The following is a 15,581-nucleotide window of genomic DNA, read 5'->3' as shown; positions in this document are numbered from 1 at the left end:
TACCAAGAGATTCATTCTGATTTCATGTCTTATTCTTTAGATTTTTTGGGGAATGGGCGGGGTTAAGAACTAAGGGCTTACTGGAGCATCTTTAAGTTCTTGAGCACGCAGTGATGTGCGCGTGTGTGTGTGCGTGTGCATGTGTGTGTGTGTGTAAGAGGGGTGGGGGGCGTCTACGTGGTATTTGCAGATGTGATTGTACTGTTTTGTATTGTTGTGTAGGAAAAACGTCATGTATGCATATTTTCAATAAAGTATTCAGGGTTTTGGAAAACAACAAAAAAAGGTGAGCCTAGCGGATTTGATGGGTTGACAATGACTTGTTTGGAGATTAGAAAATACAGAGTGAGATGGGGGGCCAAAATGACATTTACGTCCCACACACACACAAAACATTCCAGAAACCACTTTGGACCAAAAACTCACACAGCTAAAGAAAAGTATTCTGTTAGGAGAACCCCCACCTTCCCAAGTGCTTTTCTTCACCAAATCTCTGTCTTACAAAAAATTAAATAAATAAGCATATTTTCCGAAGCCATCTCGAATGCTGTTTGTGCTATAAAATGGGCCCTCCCTCTTGCTGTTGCCAAACCAAATACAAGGCAGAACCAATCAGCATTCAAATTTGTCACACATTTTTAAAAGTCACACATTTTATATTTTCTATTGGACAAATATGTTTTTCAATTATCAGTGCAGTCATCTACTGTGCCGTCTACGGCTTTTTGAGTCATTATCGTGGATTTTTTTTTCTATGGAGTGTTCGAATTCAGCCATTTTCCATTTAGGTTTTCCGTTGCAATAGCCGGCCCGAAATTGTATTTTTAAAAAACATTTCACAGAACGTCAGACGTTGCGTTTGGCGAAAATCGGTTGTGTGCTCTTTGAGTTTGTTTGAAAATACGGCACAGTACAAGGCAACTGGAATGAGTTGGAAGCTTGTTGGACGTGGGAGGAGCTTGTGCTGGTTCTGATGGCGTCACGAGCTCCCTCACGCCCTCCGTTCTCCAACTCCGCCCCCCAACGACACATCCAACAAACGCCTCCAAGCCGAAAACAACTCATTGCTCTCGCCGTGAACTGTCGGGCACCGCACGGCAGACATGGCGGCGGCTCCGCTAGCCCACTTCGACGAGGACTGGCAGGACTTCAACGAGTTCAAGGAGGCGTCCGCGCAGCTGGACCAGCTCAACTCCAACGTGGCGGTCGACGACGGCGGCGGTTTGGCGGCGGGGGGCCTGGAAGATCTGTCCGACCTGGACAACAGTTTTTCCGGAGAGATTTGCAGCTTCCAGTCCATGGAAGACCTGGTCCACGACTTCGACGAAAAGCTGACTGTGTGCTTCCGCAACTACAACACCACCACGGAGCACATAGCCCCCATTAAGCCCATCACGGAGGAGACTTACCTGAAAGACGACGAGTGAGTGCCCGTCTTTTTAAATTAAGTACCCCGTAGCCACGTTAGCTTCACCGGTCGAGTGGAGAGTTGCTTCGCCGCAATCCGGCTACTTCAAACACAGCGCCGCTCATTTAAAACACGTCTGTTGTTTTGACTACCGGGTACTTGGAAAACGGGGAGTTATTTTTTTAAAACTCATTGTGCATTTCACATGAGAAACTTGCCCACACTAGGAATGCGTTTTACAGATTGCCTGCCATAAAAAATGTTTTAAAAACAACTCCACACTTATAATGCAGTTGTGTGCGTCAAGTTCAATAATCAATTGATTTATAGATCTCGTAAAGACGATGTCAGCGGTATAACTGTCATTTTCCTGTGATTAAAATAATTCATCTTGAGGTCAAGATTTCAGGTGTGAGCTGTTGTTAAATCAGATTTTAATTTTCATAACTTACTTAACCTTGATCATAATTTCAAAAGGGTTCTATCAATGGAAAGCTTGCTCGTCACAGAAACAGACAATAAGATAAGAAAGCCTTTATTTGTCTCACAATGGAATTTGTCCCAATTCACTAGTTACTATTAATTGCAATATTTGATGCAGCGGATTACAGTATTGTTTTGGCTCATTAGCAGCACTTGGTGGGCTTTCGCACTACCGCCCTTGGGTAGTTTATGTCCTATTTCACTGGCAAAACTTTTTGTGTTAGCCTTGGTTGCCCCACTCTTGTATGGTGTTCCACAGCATTCAATTCTGGGGCCTCTTCTGTTCTCACTCAGAGGAGATCAAGCCTTTTACATTGGTGGTCCCTCTCTTTAGAATGACCTCCCACTGAACGTTCGGCAAGCCTCCTCGCAGCTCATTTTAAAAACTAGTCTCAAAACTCATTTTTATCCTTTAGCTTTTGACTAAGCACGGGATTTGATTTTTAGTTGAACTGTTTTTGTTCTTTCTACTGTCTTCATGAATTCATTGTTTTATTGTTCATTGTTGTATGACTTATTTTTGCTCCGTGTACGGCGCTTTGTCTACAGTGGTGGTTGTTTTAAAGACAACAAGTTGAGTTGAGCTATTCTCGCCTTTAAACTGCTCTACTGTGACAATGCCAGATTTAATCGCCGATGTTGCAAGACTTCAGCCAAAAAAGGGAAGTTGATATATTTATCAAATTGAAGCAGTGGTAACGTAACCTACATTTCATTGTAAGTTGGAATGTATCATCGTACTATTACCGCCCTACACTTGCACAGTAAGATATCCTTTATTTGTCCCACACTGGGGAAATTTACATGATGTCCTATGTCATAGGTGTCAAACTCAGAGGGCCGCTGTCATGCATGTTTTCCAAGTCTCCCTGTTGCAACACACCTGATTCAAATGAACAGGTTCAATGTCAGGCTTCTGCAGAGCTTGCTGATGATCTGATCATTTGAATCAGGTGTGTTGCAACAGGGAGACTTGGAAAACATGCAGGACAGCGGCCCTCCAGGACCTGAGTTTGACACCTATGTCCTATGTAATGAAGTCCTAATGACTGTACTGTTGTCATTTATGATAACCCCCCCCCCCCCAGATACTGGTGGTGCGTTGCAAGATTCCATGGTCGGCCCACAGAATTTTACATTACACTGTACTCTACATAATTGTTAATTACCGGTACTTGCATTTACAGTCAAAAACTGGTGGTGTTCCACAAGGCTCTCTACAAGGCCCACATTTTTAAGTTATATTTTCCATCAATCCATTCATTTTCTAATCCGCTTATCCTCATAAGTGGCGCAGCCGTGCAGAAGCCTATCCCAGCAGACTTCGGGCATTAGGCGGGGTACACCCCGAACTGGTTGCCAGCCAATCGCAGGGCACACATAGGCGAAACAACCATGAGCGCCCGCATTCACACCTATGGACAATTTCGAGTGTTCCATTAGCCTGCCATGCATGTTTTTTGAATGTGGGAGGAATCCGGAGTACCTGGAGAAATGGGGACTAAATGCAAACTCCACACAGGGTGGCCGGAGCCAGAATCGAACCCTGCACCTCTGCACTGAGGCCGACATGCTAACCAGTCGCCCACTTTATATTGTACTTCACCTAAATATCACAATTACTTGCCTTTACAGTCAAACTATCACAATTATTTGTGTATGCAGTAGAAAGCTGGTGGTGTTGCACAAGACTCGCTACTCACTCCAAATGTGAGCTGACTCACGGTATGTTTACAGCTACATATTTCAAATGTTGAATCTAAAGCAAGTTTGCGTTGATTCGTCCATTGAATAGCATTTCGAGAGGTGGAGAAAAAAGCAAGTGGAATACTGTAATTGGACAGCGGCCCCCAAGTAACCAGGAGAACCTTTTCCGCATGAATGCACTTTGGCAGGAGGGAACGTGCTCGGTCACTTAACCAGTTCACCAACAAACTCAGACAAATAAGGAAAATGTTTGATCGGAAGACAGTGTGGAAAGCTAGATTGAGTATGCTAAAGGACCGAATATTGCTGCCTTGCCATGTAGAGCTGCTATGTTGTTTTTTTAATGCAATGAGAGCAAAACTAATTGTGTGGGGGTTTTTTTGGCAGGCGGCTACCGCTCAAGGCATAGTAAAATGCGACTTTGCCCTACATAGAACAGCAGCAGCACCACCACCACCCTCTTCTGTCTCCCCGCTGCGCATAACAGGCAGAAACATAGCCGTTACGTAAACGAGCGCTGTGTGGTAGCGAGCGTGGACGCAAACGATGATGCGTTGCCTTGCAGCATCCTCACGTGGATGTCATCGCGTCGACTTGCAGAACTTTCACCAAAAAACGAACTGGACTGAATTCATTTTGTTTAGCCATTGCATGTGCATACTGAAGAAATATACTGTTGAATGGTTGGAATGTAGAACTTGTTGGAGTTGTGTAAGCAAATATGTGCAAAGAGCAGAACCTTGTTGCAAAGAAACATTAGCAGGCTCCAACATCTCGTGCCTGATCAACATTGAGGAGGTGTGTGTTGTGTGTCCATCCTTGCCAGGGTGTGGAACGCTTTGACGGACAACTACGGCAACGTGATGCCAGTGGACTGGAAGACGTCGCGCACACGCTTGCTTCACCTGCCCACCCTCAACCTCAACGAGCGCCAGGTAGCTGCACTCACCCATGCCATCTACTGTCTGTGTACTCGCTATACATATACATTGTACAACACACGCACACACGCGCATATACTGGCTCGCTGTAAGTGACGATGTAAATAAAGCAAGTGATTCTCCATGGGCAGAAGTTTGACAGCCAGTCGTTGGATCTGTCGGACGATGAGGAGCTGAGGGAGCAGATGGACATGCACTCCATCATCGTCTCCTGCATCAACGACGAGCCACTCTTCACCGCTGAACAGGTGACATCCCACACCACATATAAAATACATCCAGAATTGCTTCATAGCAGGGCTTATATTTGCATGTTGAATCCAACCGCATTTCTGTTTTTGTTTCTCAATTCAAGTCAATTGTATTTTGCAATAATGATTTAAGATGTATTTGTCTTAAATTGATTGTTAAAAATATTATAAAAAGTAAAGTACTGTAAATTTTAGCATATTTCAAAATGTATACAAAATGTTTTATTTGAATGTTTTAATTTATTCACATTTTTATTTAAAAAAGTTGCAATACAAACATTCATTCTCATTTTCCATTTTTTGTTTATTTTGTTTATTTTTAATTTACTCCGAAATGTAGTTTTTTTTAAAAACATGTATTCTAATATTTAGCATTTTTACTAAATGTATTTAAAATGTAATACAAATATGTATTTTAAATGTGTTCTTTTTTATGTATTGTATATTTGTGTTAATTTTTTTTCAGAGTGAACTATTTTAATTTGAAATGTATTCCATCTTTTTTTATAATAATAATAATAATACATTGTTTAATTTCCTCCCAATATTCTCTTTAGAAACGTATGTTCTCAATTTGAATATCTCACTTGACACCGTGGTTGATTGGTTAGCAAGTCGGCCTCACAGCGCAGAGGTGCAAGTTCGATTCCGGCTCCAGCCTCCCTGTGTGGCGTTTGCATGTTCTCCCTATGCCTGCGTAGGTTTTCTCTGGGTACTCCGGTTTCCTCCCACATTCCAAAAACATGCATGGCATGTAAATGGAACACTCTAAATTGCCCCGAGGTGTGAGTGTAGGTGCGGATGGTTTGTTTGTCTGCCCTGCAATTAGCTGGCAACCGGTTCAGGGTGTCCCCCGACTGCCGCTCGAAGACAGCTGGGATAGGCTCCAGCATGCCCGTGACCCTCGTGAGGATAAAGCGGAGTAGAAAATAAATGGATGGACTTGTCAAAGCACCAGCCTCATTTTTCAAGTGCGCATCTTCCGCTTCTGGTCACCAGGTGATCGAGGAGATTGAAGAGATGATGCAAGAGTCTCCGGACCCGTACGACGACGAGAGCCCTTCCCAGTCCGACCTGTCCATGCTCTCCCAGGACCTTCAAGGCCTGAAACGCTCTGGCTCTGACACCAGCTACAGGGACCGTACGTTTCAAGTTCTCTTCTTAAAACAACAACAAAAAAAAACGGGGGCCGGGGGCTGGCACGTGCGCTGTCTTTGCAGCTCAGCTGCGTCCTCCAGCTGGGCCTAATGAGGTGTGAGAGGTCATTCCAAGACACATCGACACACGCACCCACGTGTCGAACCTTCTTACGTAATCCGTGCTAAATGCAACCAGACAACGCGTTATGTAATGTATCACATACATTTTATTGAAGAAGCACACTTTCCACACTGATTAGCACTTGCACACTCATCGGACGGCATTTTGCTTTCATGTTGTTGTTTTCCTCCACTGAACACGTTCACAGTTGTCGTAAGATTAAAATTTATATGCTGTGCGTTGGTTTGCGCGTTCAGGTTTGCGTCGGCTGTCCATGTCGGAGCTGAACGAGACGCTGGAGGGGGTGGAGACGGCCATCCGCGGCTACAGCGAGGAGCTCATCCAGGCGCTGGCCCTGCGGGACGAGCTGGAGTATGAGAAGGAGGTGACTCACATGCCTGCGCAGCAGCCAGAAAACTCCCTCCTTTGGTCCATCTGCTCACACTTAATTTCGGACGTGTTTTTTTTTTTCCCCCAAGGAGTTTTCTTGAGAATATGTTCTGTGCCGTCCCCACTAGTCTAAACACGGCATTCTGAGAATATTTTTTTTTGTGGAATACGAAATAAGCAGCAAAATGTAGTAGCTATTTTTAGCTATTTCAGAAGCTGGCCATTTTGTACACTTAGTTGACACATCCCCGTAGTCACGACTGAATAAAATAGATTTTCCCCGGTAAGTGTACTTACCGTTTTGTGCGATTGCTGCGCCAGGTTAAGAACAGCTTCATCTCGCTGCTCATCGACGTGCAGAACAGGCAGAAGGAGCACCGTGAGCTGCTGCGCAAGAAGAAGAAGATCCGCGGCGCAGGCGTGACCGCGCTCAACGGCCAGCGGACCGCCAGCACGCACGTCCCGGGCACGGTGAGTCGCCGCCGCCGCAGACGAGACGCGCCAAGAGCTCAGCGGTGGGAGAGGTGTGACCGGGACCTAGACGTGGCCGATCGGCGTCTCTCCTTATCTCTGTTTCCTCTTGCTTCCTTCCTTCAACTCCTTGTAGCGCCTCACTCTGGAGGGACTCTCCAATGTCATACAAAATGGCTTCCGTCAAACTTTTGGTACCACAGGAGGGGACAAACAGGTGCCCTCCCGTCTTTTTTTTTTTTCTCTTCCTAATTTCTTTCCAAATTTTTTTTTCTCCCCAGCATGCTTCATCTTTCGACAGAAACAGTTGGCCTGTGCTGTTTTTCATTTTTAATATTTTTACGTTGCTGTTTCCAACTTTTGTGTTTCGAGCCTCAACGGCACCTCATCATGTTCCAGGCACATCAACTGTGTTTGGAATCATTCTTAATTTCCGATCTCGGCACAAACGTACCTTGACTTCCGAGCAAGTTTATTTCCGTAAGCGATAAAGGAACAAAATAAATCAAAACTAAAATTGAAAAAACCTTTTTGTGGACAAAATAAAACAAAAATCTGAAATAAATATATACACCCTACAAGAAAAAAAGTACATTATACAACTGGGTTTAGTATTTCTCACCAAGAATTCAAGCCACAAATCCAGTTTAGAAGTTGGCAACTTGACAAACAAGACCATTTCGTTTTCTTTGATTTGGTTGCATTTATCCAACTAGAAATTGATCACAAACTCTACTTATTGCAATTCAGTCTGTGAACTGCTCATTGGTCCAAAATGTTTTGGAATATTTTTGTTGAATTTTTACTACGCAACGCTTACAGTGGTGAACATTGGCCTGGTTTAACCAAAAGCACAGATTTATTGTTTGAATTGTGATCCTCTCCTCATAAGCATGCGCTGTCCCCAAACCCATAGCAGCACTGCCATCTACTGGCATCTGTTAGTCATTACAGTGCTTTACCAACTTGCTATTCATGGACAAACTCGGATTAGGGGATGACCAATCATCGTTGACGACAGTATGCGCAGCTTGCTCAGTCTATTTAGTGGATACTAAGGATTGATTCTGAACACAGCAATTTTCTAAAAAAAAATCCCCGTGGGAGTCCGTTGGCTTGCTTTGTTTGCACCAAAGCATTTCTTTGTCGATTTGTGTAAAATATAATTGGTTCTTTCTGCCTCAGTACCTGACCACAGTGATCCCCTATGAGAAGAAAATGGGCTCCCCTGCCGTCGAAGACCTCCAGATCCTGACAAAGAGTGAGCGCTTCTGTCCATTCCAGCCTATTAGCACACCTCTTTTGCCCACCTCATTTTTGTTCATCCACGCAACTCTTTGTGCCTCAGTCCTTCACGCAATGAGAGACGACAGCGAGAAGGTTCCTGCCCTGCTCACAGATTACATCCTCAAAGGTACACACACGCACATACACACCCACTTGAAGCTGTTTCTTTCTTTCTGGTTCTCCAAAAGGGATTTTCCACCCACTAGCCACAACATTAGCTACATCCGTAAGACATCCAAAGCAAGAGCTGAATTGAAAAAAAAAATCCTTTCCAAATATAAATAAGATCATAGAAGAGAATGCGCAGATCTCCACTAAGGTAAACATTGTGTAATCGTGGTGAGGTCTTCACTCAGCGATTCATTGAATGCTAATCAGGAGGAAAAAGAGAGCAGAAACCTCCATCAGGAGAAGTTGTAATTCTTTGTTGCCATCATTTTTCTAACCCAGTCTTGTAGATGGCATTGTTGAGCATAAAAAAATAAATTGGGAAATTGACAAGTGAATCTACTGCTTTTGCACACATTACAAAATTGTGTGGAATTGTCTTGAGTGAGATATTGTTCGATAGGTTGTGCACGTGCACCTAATTCTGAAAGCAGTTGTTCCTTTTGTAAAATTTGGCGTGCTCCATTTTTTTGCCAGTTTCAAGTGCATTTGGTACGACATTTTCAGTCCCCGAAAAAGAAAAGCATTCCAAATCCTTTATGAAGTTCCGACATTGCAAGCCAATGGAAGTGTGCGGCTCTTGAGCCTGCTCTTGGTTGATGTGGTTCATGAGAGTGAGTGGAAGGGATGGTTTATCGGTGCGCTCGCCCCACTTTGACTGTACCTTCCTTCCTTGTGTCTCGCCTGTGCCGCTGCTTTGTGCTTTGGCCAGCTCTGGTATGAGAGCGGTTGGACGCTGAGGTTTGTAAAGGACGCTGACTCTTCACCTCCCACTCCTCTCTTTCGCTCTCAACTTGGGCTGGGCGAAAATAAAATCTCTGCATTTTTAATCGACAAAAACGAGTCTGCTTTCACAGAGAACTTCTGATATTGTTTATTGTTTATTGAGTTTGTTTATTGAACATAAAACATATACAGTAATAATTTGACAGAAAATAAGGTAGATAAAAAAGTAAAAAAGAGATCGGTCTTCATTCAACACAGTTATTATGTTCAAGGAGATTTACTGAAGAGAGGCGGACATTTTGAAGATTTGGGCAGTTAAGTAGGGTCAAAATGATGAATCAATTGTCCAAATATTTTTTTTAGTAGTAGTGAATTTGTATGAATCAATTGTTCAAATATCCTTTTTAGTAGTAAGTCAATTTGTTGTTGATTAATTGATTAAGTTTGGCCTATTTTTTATTTTATTCTTAAATATTAGTTTTTATGCGTACCGGTACTTGTGAAGCTAGTTAGAAAATTAATTCAATTAGAAAAAAAAAATCCCCAAACGTTTCAATGTAATTAATTTAAGAGCTGTAATTTTAGTACCGCAAAACAATATTTTTGCTGACAATAATCAAAGTGTTGGAGTCCGACCCCGGCCCATGACAGTATCCAACGCGTCGCTAACGACAGCTTTTGCTCAATATATAGTAAATAGGCACTTTTTCTTTTAGGTCAATGTGATGGACTCATCAATTGCTTGCCACCAGACTCCTTTTTTTGGTCAGACAATATGAGAATAATTCCACTCATGTTGTCAACTTATTTCAACTAAGGAAGCCGCTAAACCTATTTTTTCCCCACCCCCCCCCAAATCATCCCGAGCAACTAAAAATAGTTGTTTAAAAAAATAATTAAATCGCCCAGCCCTTGCTCTCAAGTTTGTCTGCTTAGTTGCATTTTGTCCCCTTTCATCTCCTTCCCCACACCGGAAATACCGGCGTAACACGGCCCCTTTAGCAGCCAGTAGCCAGTATCACCTCACCTATAGTCTTCCTCTTCTCATCTCACGCTTGTCAAGTCTTTGTGGTAACGCCCCACCAAATTCAACATTTCAACCCTCTTGTGCTGTGTTTGCAGTTCTCTGTCCCACGTAAAAAAAAAAGTGTCCAGAACCTCCCTGGAGCAACCCCTCAAAGAACCTTCTGGAAAGTTGGATCTTTTAAACAAAAACTTTCTTACCATATCATGATTTTACCTGGATATCGAGTTGGACAATCCCGATTCTCTGTGGATGTTAACCAGTATTACTAATCGCCCCCAAGTGACTCCTTGTTTTTAATGTTCTTCAAATGAAACGCAGTCTGGGCTTTTTTTTTTTTGCGTCCAGTAGAGATTTCAGGTGGCACCAAACTGACCGTGTCATCCATCAAACTCTGCTAGCCACTGGCTGAATGTTGAAAGAATATTTTTTGTCTATAATGCACGAAAGAGGAATAAGAAAGGAAAGCCAGACGAACATGTACGACCCACATGAGTGGGTGCCCACCGACTCCCTCGTACCTTACACATCACTTATATGCTAGCTAGCAAGCAAACGCAGTGGCTCGGCAGAGCCGTTAACTTTCGGTGTTTAGTTATTTCCACACTTTAGGTAGTATGTGGTCGCACTTTTTGTCTATGATGTGATCTACTCACGTTGCGTATTTGTTGATTAGCGCAAGAAAAGCTTTTAGCTAGTTAGCATGTTAGTACGTGATCTTTGTATGCTACCTTAGCCAAAATTTTGGCACTTTGACCATCGTTGTCAGAGCTCACCTCCGAGTTTTTATTATTATTATTTTTTTCACAGAGCAATTGAACATATCACAAGGGGTCCGTGGTTTACGGATGATATTTAACGAGTTTGTGCGGTGGCTAAGATTGCATGGTCAAGTAGCACAAAACAGCATTCATTCTTCATATGTAAGAGTTTTTATTTGATTGTTTTGTATTCTTGGCCTTTAAATCTTTTTCAAAAATATACATACCGATAATTTCTTGAGGCGACGTCACCAATACAGATTTTTACGGTACCACGCTCACTACCCAAGTTCAGTTAGGCTATATTCTACTTTTTGGTACAAAACAGTTGCATTTGATCTTTTGCAAACTGTTTATACTTAAAAAAAATCAAACCTAAATAAATGTTTTTTTTCAAAGCCTGGGTAAAAATGTTTGGGCAATGCAGGGCATTCTGTGTCTTAAAATAAATAATTTGTTTCACTGTGGTGACCCTTGATTGGACAAGGCAAAACTATGTGCAACACATTTAAATTTGAGTCAAGATTTAATTGTAGAGATATTAAATACTTAAAAAAATATTTTGCGGAATAAAAGCTGTTTTTGATGATTACTTGGCCTTTACCTCAGTACTGTATTTTAATGCTGGTCATGATGGAGGTACTTTTTTTTGAAGGCGCTGTTGTGTTTAAAAAGTTTCAGTCATACTGAGAGTTTTGTAGGAGAAACACTAAAATCTCTGAACTTGATAGCGAGCCTTGCTGAACACCACCAATTTCGCTCTAACTACAGCTGTGATTTACGGTCAGTACAGTATTATGTTAACAATTGTACGTAACATGCAATGTGCTGTAATCGATCACAAATGAAAAACACTTTTGCCAGGCCATGAATTTAAAACGAACAAAAAAAAACACTGGTAAGTACAGCACTAACAGCATGCTTTCTTTTGATGTGTGACCATTTACTCTTACGCCCTTCATAAATGCAAAACGTTGGATAATGGGATTTTCGTAAATTAGGGATTTTTTTTTACATAGTGGGGAACTCGAAGGCACTCTCAGGTACGACCATTAGCATCTTCAGTCGTATTACATTTGTTAGTAAAATCTTGTAAAGTCCTCAAGCGTATCTCCATCTAGTCAACTTTATGTTCAGATTTCCGAAGAAGGGAGGAAGAAAAAAAGGAGGCGCCTATTGACGTTTAGGTGTGTGCGCTTCAACGTTTTTATCGGGAATGAAAAAGACAAAGTGCTTGCTTGAATGGTATTTTGTGTAAACTGACGTGCCGCCTGCACACTTTTCTGCCGCACGTTGTGTGTCTTTTCATTCGATTCGATTTCTTGGACTGTTCTTGTAGCCGTCTGAAAATTTCAAAGTCTTATTTTGCCGACTGACACGTGAAATCCAAATCAGGTCCATTTTAGATAATGAAAATAGTTTTGATGTAATCTGGTAAGAAAAGATTTTAGTTTTCTAATGAAGCCTCAATCTTTGGTCTCAAGTACAATTTTACAGATTTATATTTTATATGCAAAGACCAGCAACAGTCAGACTTTGTAAAAAAAAAAAGATTTCTACATTAACTTGACTGCTTTTTAATCGTTTTTAATGCATAGGATTCCACCCCTGTTTGGGTATGTTGGTTTACTGTTTTACGTGGTACTGCAGTATATTAATTTATTGTGTTAGTGTTTTTTTTTTTGTGACCATGTATTGACTGTAATTGGCAGCATTGCACCTCATTTCAAATAAATGACTATTTGAAGAACTATCCACACTTTTTATCCATCCTCTCATTGCTCTAAATTAAGAATACACATTGATTCAAATTGTTGCTTTTTAATTCATCTGTTCTTTAAACTCATGCAAGTCTACTTAAAAATGGATACGCAAGGCTTTTTCCATACACGGCAGTCGGTCAAACAGAATGTCCTTGCGCCTGTGAGGTTTAAAGAATACTTGAATTTAAGAATTGCCAAAAACAAGTTCAACTGTGAAATAAGTCATGCTTTGGCAGCATCTTTGTGCTGATGTGAGGTGAGGAGCTTCTATTATCACGGACAAAGCCCCGTCCAGTACAAATTTGGTCCTTTTTTCACTGTCCATCCGTGCTACTGTTGCTACTTGCCTGCAGCGTTTCATCTTGGATGCCACTCACAAGTTGGTGTCTGTGAACATGGTGTGCTCTTTCCTAACGGTGCTGAAGCCTTTGATGCTGTCCACAAACTCCTCGTCGTCCATAAACTGTTGATGGAAGAGGAAAGCCATTCAAAGGCCCTTTGAGCCATTTTTGAAAAATTAGCCATGATAATCCACTTTGGGCAATGGTCTCCCATTTCCACACGTTCTTTGGACGTGCAGGCCGCCGGTGATAGTGCACCAAATCATCATGCGATCGTTTCAAGATGACCCCCTCATAGTGTCTAATGGTGAAATAAATAAATAAATAAAAAGTCACGTATCAACCATGAAATTCAACTCAACGTCGAGTTTTTCAAGACGTGTTTGACAAGCAAGTCCCAAGTCATAGAATGAATGAGTTCAGGTGACTCGAGCCAGAGTCATGCGTCCAGTGCCCCACTTCTGCTCGTAAGACAACGCAGAGCATGTTGGGAGCGTAATGGCACACAGACCTAAAAGCAGAATTCAAGTCCTAAACGCTCAGAAGTTTGAGGACTGGCTCACCATTCCACTGTCATGCCCCCACGCCTCCGCCGACGTCTTCGTGTCCATCACATGACTGATGCTGCGCCTCAACGCAGTCCCGCCCCCTCCTCCTTCACCCTGGGCACTCGCGCCCTCGCATTTGGCCTCCAGCGCCTCCTGGTGGCCAGGAAGACGGAAGTCAGATGGCGACACAGGTGCATCGGGGCGAATGGGGCGTTACCTCCATCTTGATGGTGAAGGACTTCAGCGTCACATTGCTGACCACACCCGCCGTATCGAACTGAAACCAGCACAAAATGAGGCTTTTGGCTCCGTTAAAACTTGCAGAAGAGAGAATATAATCTACCGTTAATCATAGAGTGATTATGAATATCGTATGCTGTGTTTGTAAAACAGGAGTGGCTTGAAGGTTGGGAATTAAGGGAATATAATTTCAAACTAATACTGGTTCACAGCATGTGTGTGTGTTTTTTTTTTTTTAAGCGTCATCACATTTTACTTCTTACGTTTTTTTTCAGTTTTACTCTTCAATTGGGTGAGCGTTCATCTTCTAGTGCAGGGGTGTCAAACTCATTTTAGTCCCGGGCCAATTTGGAGTTACGACTTGCCTCGGAGGGCCGGTCTGACAGTGAAACCACAAAATAATTTGTACACAACAGATTAACAGATTACTATTTTTTAAATCAGTCAAGGCAATTTGAATAGTTTGTTCAATTATTGTAAACTGTGTAAAAAAATGATTGCGAAATCTCAACGTTATTTATTACACATGACCATATGAAATTTCGGGACACATTCTAGCAAGTTGACACACATGATTTGCTTTCGTGGGCCGGCTCTGGCCCCCGGGCTTTGAGTTTGACACCTGTGTTCTCGTGGCTTTTGTAGTTCTTCTACTGTGGAAACAATTTGGCGGCTCTTCTCACCAAAACGGAGTTGTTGGCTGGATAAACGGCCATGGGGCTTCGCTTGTGCATGGCCACCAGTGGGGGTCTCTCTCTGGTCAATGGGGCTTTCTTCAGCACCTGCAACACGATTTTGATCGGCTGTCATGGAGTGTGCCTCTTGAAGTGATTGGCGGGCGTGGTCACTTGACCTTGTGGAGGGCCACGCCCAACGCGATGGCCATCAGCAACAGGGCGACGGCCGCCATCGCCGCCATGAACCACAGCTCCTGGAAAACCGGACGCTGGCCCGCCTCAGCTCGCTCGCCTCCCATTGGTCCTGCTGGAGTGGCGGGGCTTGCTGCATTTGTGGTCAACGGCAGTCATTCACGAAGTTATAAGAAGTTACCAAAACATGTTTGTCCCTATACTCGTGTATTAACACATACATATTCTTTATGAGGTTTCCCATGTTTTTGTCCCCACAAACATGACCCATAAAGTGTCCAATCATGTTTGTTTCCACACAGTAAGGAATATCAGCTTGTGTACATGAACATTTCTCTTATTGAAAATTCTGTTCTAAGTGTTGTCGTCTATGTACGAGGAAAGGAACATCAGGGCAACTCACCGGTGTCGCGGTCCGTGTTGGGGTCTTTGTCGGAGGTCTCCCGAAAGTCATCAGAATGCCGAAGACCAGCTGGCCTTCCGGGATGTTTACTGTTGCTCCTTTGAGCTGTCACACATGATGACAGACTGTCTAATGTTAGTGTGTGTGCGCGTGCGTGTGGTCTGAACTCCCATCAGCGGCTGATGATCAGCCTTTGCTTCAGTGTCTCCATAGCAACAAACTGGTGTCATTTTACCTGAGGAGAACATAATCTACCAAGACCAAACTCATCGCCTTCAGACCCTGCTCACGCACCCTGCCGTGTGTGTGTGTGTGTGTGTGTGTGTGTGTGTGTGTGCGCGCGCGTGAGTGCGCGCGCGTGAGTGCGCGCCTTCCTCCATTGCATAAAATATAACATACATACCAAAAAATAAATAAAAGTTCAAGACGTGTTGCGTTTCAAACTCGGGACTCTCACACACACGCGCTCGCGCGCACACACACACACACACACACACATACACGAATACGTGCTACTTCAGCATTGCTTTGCCGAGTTAT

The 15,581-nt window shown here is 43.0% G+C and overlaps 2 protein-coding genes across 7 annotated transcripts; one reads left to right on the top strand and one right to left on the bottom strand.

Annotated features, from left to right (window-relative positions):
- The first annotated feature begins 1,012 nt into the window (after positions 1-1,012).
- On the top strand, positions 1,013-12,632 carry fez2b (fasciculation and elongation protein zeta 2b). 5 transcript variants are annotated; one of them, XM_052052643.1, is made up of 11 exons: positions 1,014-1,423; positions 4,425-4,533; positions 4,671-4,787; positions 5,790-5,931; positions 6,308-6,435; positions 6,762-6,911; positions 7,048-7,128; positions 8,097-8,172; positions 8,260-8,325; positions 9,079-9,107; positions 10,215-12,632. In XM_052052643.1, the coding sequence occupies exons 1-10, from the start codon at positions 1,104-1,106 to the stop codon at positions 9,087-9,089; spliced, it is 1,200 nt and encodes a 399-aa protein (XP_051908603.1). In that variant the 5' UTR covers positions 1,014-1,103; the 3' UTR covers positions 9,090-9,107; positions 10,215-12,632. The 5 variants fall into 5 exon arrangements, 4 of the variants coding, with proteins under 4 accessions (XP_051908600.1, XP_051908603.1, XP_051908602.1 ...); XR_007960067.1 differs by having other exon boundaries at positions 1,013-1,423; positions 8,260-9,107; XM_052052642.1 differs by lacking the exon at positions 9,079-9,107.
- Positions 6,285-15,549, bottom strand: si:ch211-57i17.5 (usherin). Of its 2 annotated transcripts, none has more exons than XM_052052654.1 (7): positions 15,042-15,549; positions 14,623-14,771; positions 14,453-14,551; positions 13,747-13,806; positions 13,545-13,682; positions 12,988-13,103; positions 6,285-6,405 (listed from the first exon to the last, which is right to left on the bottom strand). In XM_052052654.1, the coding sequence occupies exons 2-6, from the start codon at positions 14,743-14,745 to the stop codon at positions 13,014-13,016; spliced, it is 510 nt and encodes a 169-aa protein (XP_051908614.1). In that variant the 5' UTR covers positions 14,746-14,771; positions 15,042-15,549; the 3' UTR covers positions 6,285-6,405; positions 12,988-13,013. The 2 variants fall into 2 exon arrangements, with proteins under 2 accessions (XP_051908614.1, XP_051908615.1); XM_052052655.1 differs by lacking the exon at positions 6,285-6,405 and adding an exon at positions 6,922-7,067.
- Positions 15,550-15,581: the final 32 nt, after the last annotated feature.

This window comes from Hippocampus zosterae, chromosome 19 (assembly GCF_025434085.1).
Source record: "Hippocampus zosterae strain Florida chromosome 19, ASM2543408v3, whole genome shotgun sequence".
Lineage (NCBI taxonomy): Eukaryota > Metazoa > Chordata > Actinopteri > Syngnathiformes > Syngnathidae > Hippocampus > Hippocampus zosterae.
Note: the sequence above shows the minus strand (reverse complement) of the source record. Positions and strands in the feature narration are given on the sequence as shown.

Excerpts from the sequence above, each read along its gene's own strand:
- si:ch211-57i17.5 (XM_052052654.1), bottom strand. The coding sequence starts at position 14,745 with ATGGGAGGCGAGCGAGCTGAGGCGGGCCAGCGTCCGGTTTTCCAGGAG. Across the intron at positions 14,552-14,622 it reads TGGGCGTGGCCCTCCACAAG|GTGCTGAAGAAAGCCCCATT; the intron begins GTCAAGTGACCA and ends ATCGTGTTGCAG. Across the intron at positions 13,104-13,544 it reads GGGGGCATGACAGTGGAATG|TTTATGGACGACGAGGAGTT; the intron begins GTGAGCCAGTCC and ends TTCCATCAACAG.
- fez2b (XM_052052640.1), top strand. The coding sequence starts at position 1,104 with ATGGCGGCGGCTCCGCTAGCCCACTTCGACGAGGACTGGCAGGACTTC. Across the intron at positions 6,436-6,761 it reads AGCTGGAGTATGAGAAGGAG|GTTAAGAACAGCTTCATCTC; the intron begins GTGACTCACATG and ends TTGCTGCGCCAG. Across the intron at positions 6,912-7,047 it reads GCACGCACGTCCCGGGCACG|CGCCTCACTCTGGAGGGACT; the intron begins GTGAGTCGCCGC and ends AACTCCTTGTAG.